This window comes from Colias eurytheme, chromosome 13 (assembly GCF_061535395.1).
Source record: "Colias eurytheme isolate Ceu_HAF_F1 chromosome 13, ilColEury1 Martin Lab GWU primary, whole genome shotgun sequence".
NCBI classification, from domain to species: Eukaryota; Metazoa; Arthropoda; class Insecta; order Lepidoptera; family Pieridae; genus Colias; species Colias eurytheme.
The window spans coordinates 6,600,205-6,612,559 of record NC_142992.1 but is presented as its reverse complement, the minus strand read 5'-3'; the positions used below and the strand labels follow the sequence as shown (position 1 = coordinate 6,612,559).

Here is a 12,355-nt window from a genome sequence, read left to right as displayed (position 1 = left end):
TGTTGTGTGAGGTTCAAAATATGTATCTTGTAAGGAGAAGAAACCGCAAAGTAACAATTGGCCTGCTCGTTTGTAACAGGCTTCAACCCACAGGAAGCAATTTTATCCATCATCGAGCTCCGATGCGAAAATAAAAGTTAATAACTTAAAATTAGCGTAATCGTCTGTAAAATATACCTAAGCTTACGATGCTTATTCCAGCTAATTATTTTGAATTTATTCGAGGAATAATACAATTATGTTGTTTCTTAAATTTTTTTACTTATGAAATTAAGGGATTAATAATGTATGATAATTTAGAGTCAAATCGTTTTTAACTAATTTCTACAAATTTCGTAAATTCCTACGAATAAAAATAAATAAATTATCTACATTTGGAATTTTGTATTCTAAGCACTCATAAGTTCGATTTAAAAAATATACATCAATAAACTTTCCGCACAGATTTTATTCGAAATGACTAAGTAGATTAGATAGATATTATCATCTAGGACAATATGAATCTATTTGTGTATAATGTATCCTACAATAGGTGATCTTTTTTTGTTGAAACACATGCCCAGTTGACTCATAAAGCCTGTTTTAGAGTGTAAAACACCCTTATAAAAAATAATGTGTACATGCATTCGTCAATACTTCACAAAAGCCCGCTTCAGTCTACAATTACACAGTAGCTGTTCGTATCAAATTAATACACTCAGATGTAATCTAGAGCTATTGAAAAAGCGTTTAAGTCTTGATGTGTATATTAAATTGTCTTAAGTAATTTATGAGCGTACAACGACATTATCTACCGCCTTTGTAACCGCGAATGTATATTCATCATAATTGTTTTAAACGGCACAAAAAAATTAAAGACCACTCAGAGATACAAACGAGATTCATATTGAGCATTTTCTTTTTGTGAAAGATTGGAAACTTACGAGTTACGAGATACACTTAAACTGCTAATGGGAGCCATATTTAATTAATTAACAAATTATATGCTTGTATATTTTGTACGAAATTTCATTTCGAAAACTTACCTTGCGTAATTTTTGCAATGAATTTACATTTTACACCAATCAGCAAAGCTCGATCTATCTATATATACTTACTTAAGGTTACTTAGGTACTTTAGTTTACCTAACAATATTTGATTTGATAAATCAGAAAAGTTGGTCTCAAGCGTTAAGTTTTATTTTAAAACAACAAAGATTTAATAAAATATCATACAGACAAATTGCCGTAAAAGCAAATGCCAATATATTGAAAATACACGAGAATTCACCAATGTTAATTGTTTCCAATTAATTCATTAGTCACAGGACTGGCTGGATTAATCTGATTAGCGCCGATATGCAAAGCGAGGCTGCCATCGTTGAAATAATCCACGTAGGCCTGTGGCTGCGGTAAACCTAACAATTATAGAGCTAGCCGTCTATAATCGATCTTACGCAATTAGACAAATGGCCAGGTGAACGAGACCAGACACCACACCATAAAATTTCTTGTTCCGCGTGAGATTGCATCTGCCTATGTTTTTGTACATGTAACGTCGTATAGCAAACTTTGGATCGCAACTCAGAACTCGTATAGAAAACTAGATTTCCATGCTTCGCGTTTAGAACGATTAGCCGTAAGGGACGAATTGTTGATACGCTATCAGCTGATCCGGCGCAGTTCGCCATGGTAGCGCAACCGGAGCGCATGCGCACAGCGCTTACCCGCCACAGTACTTCGTTATGCTGTCGAAGGTGTAGTCCTTAAAGTTTGCCAACAAAATAAAAAAATGTGTTCGACTCGGAAGTTTGTTAGAGTGACGAAATTTTTGTTGGCTGGTGTGTCGATATTCTGCGTGAGCTGGATTGCTGCTGTTAACGAATGGCACACCAGGGCGCGGTGGAGTCCACCACCTCAGCGTAGCTTTTCCACTATGAAAACTATTGTGGCATACTCGGAAGGCAAGCAGGCTGAAATGGACCGACCGTCGCCTGTCACATGTGACCGCTTACCGGCTTTTCCGAAAGTCCCAAAAATAGTAATTTATATTTTTATTATTTTAATCTGAATTTATCACTACAATTAACTTTTTGCTCTTTCGTTTCAAAAAAATATGCTCAAGAATACATTATCTTTATGTATACCATTTAAGTTTTCCTCCCACCATTTTATTGGCCAATAAATCAATTTTATGACAGTTATTATCTAAGCTCAAATCAGAGATTCCACGGAAATTAGCTTTTATGCTTTCAATAAACAATACCTGTTTTACATATTTTTTGCGATACGATCAGGGTGTGCATGCAAATGGTGCAATAATATGCAAATTTTGCACCTTCCCGGGAAATGATTTTTCATAAAATATTACGTAAAGAAATTGACTTTTTTTTCTAATCAAATGTTAACGACGTAGGTGATTTGTATAAAAATTGCAATAAAACGCAATTATATTCCAGAAGGTTATTTCCTGGAACTCCTCGAATTGTCAAGGGGAATCTCGACGTGCATAAGAGTTTAAGTCAACCTCTCAAAACCGCTAAGCAAATGAAGACATTCTATAAAATAAAGTGGCTCTTATAATATGCAAATAAAGCATACAAGAATATACGTGAATAAGCGTTAGTAAGAAAATACGATGCATTGTGAATCGTACTTTGTATGCAACATTACTTCCTGCTCCCCCAAGCTATATTTAGATGCAGATGCATATTCAGTATTCACATTTATTGCTTATATTCAGCGTTTGAAACAAACGCATCAGTGCGCGCCTATTATATGCAATCACATACACTAATTAAGTCTAATGTAGCTTCTGACCGCTCCCATTAAAAGCCTCAAAGAACATAATATGAATATCAGTCATTAATAAAATAAAAAAAGACTACAAATAAACGAATTGCAACGAAGCTTAAATTTTTTATCTAAACGTTATTATAGGTATTAATACTTAACGCACTTAAATTTTAGTACCCAAAACATTCATAGAAAATATAACAAAAAATCAAACGTTCATTTTATTGATCTTCACAGATTTATAACTTCAATCTCAGAAATAATAAAGCAATAAACATTTAAATAATGTCGGAATTCTAATTGTAAATTATTATTAGTCTTATAATCACAACCATAATGCAATAATCATTTCTCAGTAAAAGCAAAACTAGTATCGTATAATTGTGATAATCTATCGCAGAGCTAGTGGAAGATGCAAAATAACTAGAAATCAATATTCTCTGCGGCTATTTCTAATAGTACGCCACTGCTGCCACCGATCCCACACGAATGCAGTCCCTTCCTATAATATAAATAAGCAAGAGCTTAAGTGCAGCTACATACGATGCGTTTTGCAAGCGGAGGCGTTTAGTATCCAACGTTCATAATCTATTTTGAGATAATACTCTCCGTACCGAAAGATAAGTAGGTACGCACAAAGTACAATTTTCTGCAGACAACATTGAAGTATTGTTTACCGGTTTCCTTGCTTAGTACTTAAGGGATACGTATCCTCAGTGTTTTTTCCCATCCTAATAACACAACATCTGTCTCTAAATTACTAACTACCCAGGCAGCCCCCTTTTAGGATTTATGTATGTATATAGTTAGGTACTATGAGAGAAGTCTAATTTATATTTTAGTTGACTGAGTGTCATGTAGATCAAATGGATACTTATTTTGAAAATTAAATCCTTTTTCATTGCCATAAATGAACGTACGATAAAATAAGCTTATCTCAACGCTAGTGTATGACCAACCTAAAATAAAATAAGAGAAACCTGGCATTTTCAAGGATAATAAACAGCAAGGAACACTTTATGGAACCTTATTCTAAGTAGTTTAAAATATTTGTATTTATAAAATGACTACAATAAGTATTATTTGCTGGATGATTTTTTAGAATATCATATATCAACAGATTTTACAGATGTATATTTATTAGTACAATGACATAATCTAAACTTAATAACATAACATTTTTTTTACACGCTTTATATTAGCTTCACCTGTATGTTTGTATGTTTGTAACTGACTTCTTTGGGCGCGATTTTGACCCACTTTAAACGGTCAGATTTCGTTCAAACTTTGTAGATTTATTGAGGACCGATGACAATACACTAATTTGATAAAATTTTCTATTTTTTAGTTCGGTTTTCTATAAAAAGTGTGTTTTTTAGTTTTTTTAAACTATTATTATTTTAAATTTTTTGAACACTTTGAACGCGCTAATATCCGCACTCCGTACATCCCCCATACTCCTGAACTAATTTATAGAATTCTATCACCGCTGACGAAGCGAGGGCAGACCGCTTGTTGGTAAAGATAACTTTTTAGTGATAAAATGTCAGTTAAAATCCAAAAGTATTATTCGAAGCGAATGAAATCAAAATGCAAAGCACGTCAAACGTATAACATTACCACAAAACAACAAATTTCGTTACCGTTTGATGATTGTAATTCATAAGACATCCTACAAATATAATAAAATTGTGACAAGAGTTGTAAGTGCACAAGAATTACTTTTGTATGATGTACCAATTATTGTAATTTTCCGAAAAACATCAAAATAAGTTTAATCAGATTAGATTATAATTTTGTACAAAAGTGTTATTTCTACACAGAACTTTTATTGTATATTATGGTTATTTCATAAAGAATTAATATATGCCTTAACAAACCAACTCCTCCGTTTTTTAGTCGGTTAAATCGTAATTTAAATAGAGATTTATAAGAAAATTGCTTTTAAACAATAATTGTACGAAAGAGGCTTCTATCGATTTTTTACAGTGTACGATAAAATAATGGACTTAAGATCAGATTCAATGCTGATTATATATCATTACCACAGTCGGATAGGATTATAATATGTGAATGGGTATATTTGGTTCGTGTAAAATGAGTCTGTGTACTTATTTTGCGAAGGTGTATTATTACTCTACATTATTGTAATCGCATTAATCATAATCATCAAAGAACGAAAATATACATAAGAACACATTAACTTTAAGATTATATCAACGGAAATATTTTGTTCTTAACACTGTTATGTATGTTTCTGAAAGTACATATATAAACTCGTCAGTAAATTATCGTAATATAATATAACCTATTGCATTTATAGTATAGTAGTCTTAGTGTATTGCATAATGCATTGCCCTGGCGATCGTAAGCTTGATTTTAGTTCCTGAGGTCCTGACTGTTAGGCATTGTATTATTGGGTCTATTCATATAAATTATAAAACAACTCAGAAGCAGCCAGGATTGTGGCAATAGCCTCGCAACCTATTAGACATAGCCATTAATGCATAATACCGCTGCATACCTATTGAAAAAAAATAATTTATCTATTACGTACAACCTTAGAAGAAAATGTTGGAAATAAAAATGTTACTTTTTCTAAACTTTGCACAGGTGTTTAAAACGATAACATATTGTTTGCATACGATGCGTACGTTTTACGCAATAACTTAGCTAATATGGTCTGAAAAAGATACAAAACTGGCATTTAATAGATTCAACTCAAACCATAAGAACAGTTGTAAAGTGTGTATGGCGATAATATTTCCCACAGCGTCAGTTCGTTTACCTAATCATAATTATACTTGTAAATCCAACTGGAATATCATATCACAACAGGTTTTATGTCATTCAAAAGATTTTATTATATTTAACTGAGATGATTATATTTTATTTATTACAGCATTGATGATCAAAGGGATCAAAGGTTGTAATAAAATTTAAAATATCGTAATATTTAAATTCTGCTTAACGGACAAACCTTAATTTAAAACTTTTGTACGACAGTCAGTATACCTAGTATCGAAATGGGTACTTACTTAGATTTTTTAAATGGATATTTTTATAATATTATGAGAGTTTTGTGAGCACATAAACAACTAAATTATACGAATATATTTAAATAATAAAGAAAGTCCTCTCATGTCTCCTCGATTTTTTTTTACAGTTACATATTTAACTAAAACATTTTGTATAAGACAAAGTATCCCAACATGCAGAGGTTTCTCAACAACAACATAATTAACGATTCTAAAAATGCACGTTTTAAAAAAGAACTTTATCGTCTTAACAGCATTAATTGACGCTTAATTATTTAATTGCATTCAGTGGATCATTTAGCACATTTTAAACCTTATTAAGATGTAAGGTGCAAGTTTACAGATCAACGTGTGCGCACTTTTTTGTTTTGAGTTTATTTTTAAAATACTGAACATGACACGATTTCTGATTATGTAATATTCCAAAGAATAACACTATTTTAAATAAATTCATTTATATAGAGACATAGAGCTGCGGTTTTTTTCTGTATTCTGTAAATTCAAAGAAATTATTAAAAATAATGAAAATGAACATTCAATGATTCTGCAATGGTATTTTAATCGATTCTCACTGCAGTCTGCTTATATTTATGCAGATTCTAAGTGCATCGACTCGTCGTATAACTTCAGTCCAGTTTGTCTCACTAATATAGATAAGCACTAATACTATCATTAGTAATTATTCTCTAGCCTTACATTCAAGCGATTTTTCATACTAACTTTATTTTCTTTCAAATTAAATACTATTACAGAGATAACAGTCAGAGGTTTTTATTTAAACTGCTTTACAACATCCGCTGATAAACGTGACAGGAGTAAAAGTCACGTTTTTATCTCTGAAAAGGAATTTGATGGTGCATAATATGGTGGTTGCCTTTAAACTGTTGTTTAATCTAATGGCTGAGCTTTTAATAACGTTTTAAGTCTAGCTCATGAAAACCCATTATAATAAGCAGGGTAATTAAATTAAGACATTACTAATGCATATAGGATTTATTACGTTTCTTCCGAAGTGTAATAATATATTCCTACCCACTTGTGAATCCTTTTACTAACAAAATGTTAAAGAATGACAAATAATAAAACTCACACTATAACCCCTGATAATCATTTATTTAAACTCATATGAAGATATTTACAAATATCGGCCCTCATAAACTGAATGGAAGATACAAAAACATACGAGTAAATCTGTAAATAAAATACGTTTAATGTAAGCACGCGCGCAATATCACGATATTTACACTTTACTGAACCCTGTACGGCTGTATATCAGTGAGGACGGTATAATTTTACATTTTTTTGTATAATTTTTGTGAACAACGTATGTAATAACTGAATAAGCTGTCAAATAAAGCTTCTCCGAAAATAAAGGTGCGCGTACATTAGTTACCTATTAAAAAAGATGATAAGTAACGCTGTAACGTATTAAAAGTAGGGATGTCATATTGGAAATGTATAAGTGATAATCATATTATATAGTTAACCTTATATTTATTCTTCGGAACATTTCTTATTAAAACTGTTAAGTAAAAAACATAATGCGAAAATGTATTTCTTTTGTTTATAACCTCGTATGACCTAGATCTTAAATTGGCTTATTATCTTCCATATTATTTATGTGAGAACCTATTCCTTCCATTTATCATTAATTACAAATAACAGTGATGAATAAATTGCTTCATCCAACAATGGAGAAAGAGGGACGCAAAAAGCACATTGATGTTTAAGAAAGCACAATGGCTAATCACGCACGACTCTTTTACCATTAAATCCATTCTAGAGCCAAGTTTGAAAATTTCGTTGTAAGATATTAAACCTTAAGAAAGGGTAATAAAGTGAAATTCTAATTGTGCCCTTTCGCTATGCTCATTTCAAATTACTTAGAATAAATCAGCCCCAACATAGACCTTCTCGAAGGAATAAGGCTTATGTAAATTTTATACAACTACCTTATTACTGTTGAATGAAATAAGAAATCTGATCATATCACATGATAAAGTGAAATGAAAATTGTAATAGAGATATTAGAGATATTTTAAACTGGATAATAACTTAAGTACTTTCAGTACCTTCACGAATCACGATGGTATGAAGCACCTAATGAATTCTGTTTGTTTCAAGAATCGCACGTGGTCTCCCTTTGCTGAAGAATCATTATGGCAACAAGTGAGAGGTACATCGGTGTCGTTATATGCTGCCTATTACGACGAGAGGGCGCCACAACACTATATACGCATTCTCGCCATTTTCCACGGTGAGTAAGTACATACCCTACATGTTTCTGTAATGATATAAGTGTGGAACATGACTACTGCACATTAGCTCTTGTTTATGACAGGCAAAGAAAGAAATTCCACAGAGGTTATATCCCAAGCTACTGCAAAACGGTACACGTTTTGGCTTATTTATGTAAATTTATTATAACACAGGGAACGTCCAGACTGTTGATTTAATTCTCAGTAAACTTTGTTAAAAAATAACTTGGATACTCGCCAAAAATTAAAACATGCTGAACAAATATACGGACTTCATTTCTACCGACTCGAAAATGTCGTTGCATTTTATGCCTACACGATATATCATCGAGTGAATAAATTCTCGATGTTACTTATAAAATATTGATACATATCTTTACAGCTTCATAAACCTCTTGTTTTAATAAGTAAGCTCACGTAGGACAGAGATTTCGATCTAACAGTGTACGTAGTCCATACACATTTTACTTGCCATATAAATAAAGAAAACCAATTAATTGAAGTCCACAGTAGAGTGAGCCGTATCGAAGTAAATCTGCCGACTGCTGCCTTGAGGTCTTACTATTATGTATAAGCAAAATAAAATTTACATCTTATGAGCTTACTAACGACAACCGTGATTAGTACACTGATACTTATTTCATATCATAACATAAGTAGGTAATAAATTTAAATACGCCTTTTAAATGTGCCTAGGTTCAACCTATAATTATGTATGTCTATCTGTATGTATATATGATTTAAGCAAAAGTAATGTCAAAAATTATTAAAATTTACCTTATTCCTAAGTAGAAATGCAAGAGTAAGAGCAAGTGCTCTCTCTCCTCCCAACCATAAGTATGTCTCGTTAGATTTGGTCTGGTAGGTAAGAGATAGCTCCATAGCATTCCATAATTTACATCCAATAGAGGAAATGGCAACTGCTTATTTACCACATTCGTTGATGTATATGTCTGATATAATGTTACTGACATTTCATTTAATTTAAGAAGATGTATCGATAAATAGTAAGCACAATTTGTATAACTCATCTCGACAGATCTAGGCGCCATAGTTGACGAGTATTATTGATTCTCCCGTAAGCCGTAGGCGCATACGCAAGATATGTCCGATAATTATAATAAATAAATAAACACATCATTTATAATCACTGTGTGTTTAAAAAATGAATGAATATATTATTATCTTAATCCTTAACAACCACAAAATAATTTACATTTACAAAAGTATATAAAATAAAATTTAAAATCACCCGAATTCGATTATACTAATGAATATATTAATTTTTATTGCACTTTTGGATTGGATACAGTCATAAGTATTAAGTATATATGCCTCGAACCAGTTATTTTATCGCAATTACGTTTCACACGTCTCAAAACTGAATAAATCACAACGGCCATTAAAACATCAGATTGTGCTAAACGTGATATAAAGTCAGTAAAATACTCTTTATCAAGGTAACATACGGTGCAGAAACAAAAGTGTTTGAGTGTGGTGCGGCGACACGGCCCTGGCGATAAGCTCACACTCATTTGTCACTCGAGTCGAGCGAACGCGTCGTGTAAATTCCATCCTGGGAGAGATAAACGCCTCTCCCATATTGTAGTGACGGTCGGATTAAAACACCACTACCAACCATGCACCACCTTTTTCGCAACGTCCCATTCTCTTATGGGACGTTTAACAAAAAGGACCTTTCCCTTTGTACTTTCCATCGTTGTTTTTATTAATTCTTAGCGTATATTTTTAAACATATACGCAGTTGTATTCTTATAAATGTCAACTAAAACTGTCGGCTTCAAAGCATAATTTTAAGATGTATAAAGGATATTGCAATTTATTTATGACTTTTCCGTTACGGCCATAAATAGAAAACGATTGATTTGTAATCTAGCCAGTTATAACTAGGAAGTGTCATCCCGGCTTGCGATACAACAACCGTTTTAATGATAGCCGAAGGAAGGCACCGCTATTCGCGAGCTTCGAAGGAAATGATTCTAGCAAATAACTATTATATAAGTCGCTGTAATGACGGTCCTGTTACTTAACTATAGAAATAAAATACCGGTATTCAACAAAAATTGCAGCTTTAAAGCTGCAATTTTATGCAATAGCGCGAGCAGTATTTCAATAAATTGAATAATTAGCATTATCTCCAGAGTGTAGAATATATTTTAAAGAATTTATCTTGTAAGTACCTAGTTCTTATAGATATTTTTTTTGTTGCAGGTCGGGATGTTTCTTCTCTCGAAGAAATGTTTTGTCAAACGCACTCTTTTAATCAAAATGAAAATTCAGTTGAAGTCGTTGCAGCGAAGCCATTAGAAATTTGGTGGCACGAATGGGATAGAAGTTCATCAGAAGTGGACACGCCTCTTTTACTATCCTGTCCTCTACGGGAGCCCTTAAATCAGACTTCAGTTGTGTCAGTGGTTACAGAGCCCTGTGACAATCCTGCAAATGGATTTTATATCAAACCATACGGCAACACTAAGTATATCCGATCCTTCACGGTCTGTGTCAAAGATATGAATTTTCATGAGGACGTGTCCCACAGTTTAACCGAGTGGATCGAAACTAACAAGATTTTGGGTGCCGATTTGGTAGACATTTATATAGATAGTGTAAATAAAAAGACTGAAACTGTATTATTACGTTATCAGTCCGAAGGAGTGGTTAGATTATTTCAAGTTCCTATTAAAAATACTATTCAACGGTCGTTGTGGCAAAGAAGGCGCGATCATATTATAACTTACAATGATTGCCTCTACAGAAATATAATAGAATCTAAATTTATCATACCTTTGGATATTGATGAAATACTGCTACCTAAAATAGCATATACCTGGCATGGATTGTTAAAAAGACTCCCATTTTTGGGTTGGGATCCGTATCAGCATTCCGCCATTTTAGTGAAAAATGTATTCTTTTTCGATTTCATGCAAGATTTATATACAAATAAAGCAATTAGTATTACTAGAAATGATAAGAAAATCTATGTGAAACGAGATGACGTCCGAATAGATGGTCCTAATAACTTTAACCTAAATGAAGTAGAATTAGTAGATGATACGAATAGTTTAAGCAAAGATGATAATAATAATTCTATTGCTAAAAATACATATGATAGTAGATGTTTAAAAGCAATACCGTTGCCAAAAATAGCACGAAATTTAATAAGTTCTGCTACAATAAGTCCCTTAGGACACTACAGTAAAAGTTTTATGCTTACGAAGAGGGTTCTAACAGCGTTTAATCACTATCCCTTAGCCAGCATTGGCACAACGGGTTTTACAGGATGGGCGGCGCCTTTGACAGAAGTTCAACTCAATCATTATAAGGTACTTAATTTTCTTTGTGTTTATTTTCATACACACTAGTTCATATAAATTTTCTAAGCTATAGAAATAAAAGTTTTAGGATAATGAATTCAATTTAATTTACCTATTGGCAACTTTTTATCATAATAACATTTACATTACAGCTATTGTTGAAGAAATCTGAATATGAACGTTTAAAAACAAGTTTAGAACATATTCCGATAGTGTGGATATAAAAATTATTTTATGACATATCATCAATTAAACTTTTTTCAAAAAAGTACCCAAATTACATCAAAACTCAAACTCAAACTCAAACTCAAACATTCATTTATTCAATTAGACTACTATTTAGTAGCACTTTCGAATCGTCATTAGTCATTACATAGTATTTTTAACATTTACCAAACTGAACCTTTTAAAATATTTAATAATAAACTGTTTTCGTAAACAGGAATCGTGCAACGAAACAATGGTAGCAGAATGTTGGCAGTACGTGAGGCGCGCGAAAGTCGACCGCTCCGCGTTGCGCCTGAAAAGACGTCTCACGCGCGCTGTTGCTGATGCTCTTTGCAAATAATAATATCATTCCATAATATGGGCGTTTTATTTCCCTTTTTCAACCGACGTCAAAAAAAGGAAGAAGTTCTCAATTCGACTGTTTTTTTTTATATATGTTACCTCAAAATTTTGACTGGATGAGCGAATCTTCATCATTCTTTTCTTTTCAACATGGTGCCTTCCTAATAGCCCCTAATAAATTTTGTACAGTTCTAACTATTTGAATTCTGTCACTTTTTTATTAAAAAATAATTATCCAACAAATAAATCCTACTTCAATCAATAATGATAATGTAACATGAATCTAGGTACTTACATTTTTTCTCATACATTCACATTCATCACGCCAATATTTATTGAAGCATAAAATATTGAACATTGAGGTCGTATTTTATATTGA

General features: G+C 32.3%; 1 protein-coding gene across 3 annotated transcripts; it reads left to right on the top strand.

Annotated features, from left to right (window-relative positions):
• The first annotated feature begins 1,642 nt into the window (after nucleotides 1-1,642).
• On the top strand, nucleotides 1,643-11,984 carry LOC149903432 (uncharacterized). Of its 3 annotated transcripts, none has more exons than XM_090108775.1 (4): nucleotides 1,643-2,020; nucleotides 7,938-8,070; nucleotides 10,304-11,415; nucleotides 11,849-11,984. In XM_090108775.1, exons 1-4 carry the CDS (start codon nucleotides 1,772-1,774, stop codon nucleotides 11,972-11,974), a joined length of 1,620 nt encoding a protein of 539 aa, XP_089964901.1. In that variant the 5' UTR covers nucleotides 1,643-1,771; the 3' UTR covers nucleotides 11,975-11,984. The 3 variants fall into 3 exon arrangements, with proteins under 3 accessions (XP_089964901.1, XP_089964902.1, XP_089964903.1); XM_090108776.1 differs by having other exon boundaries at nucleotides 1,879-2,020; nucleotides 7,938-8,074; XM_090108777.1 differs by lacking the exon at nucleotides 1,643-2,020 and adding an exon at nucleotides 2,075-3,811 and having other exon boundaries at nucleotides 7,938-8,074.
• The last annotated feature ends 371 nt before the right edge of the window (nucleotides 11,985-12,355 follow it).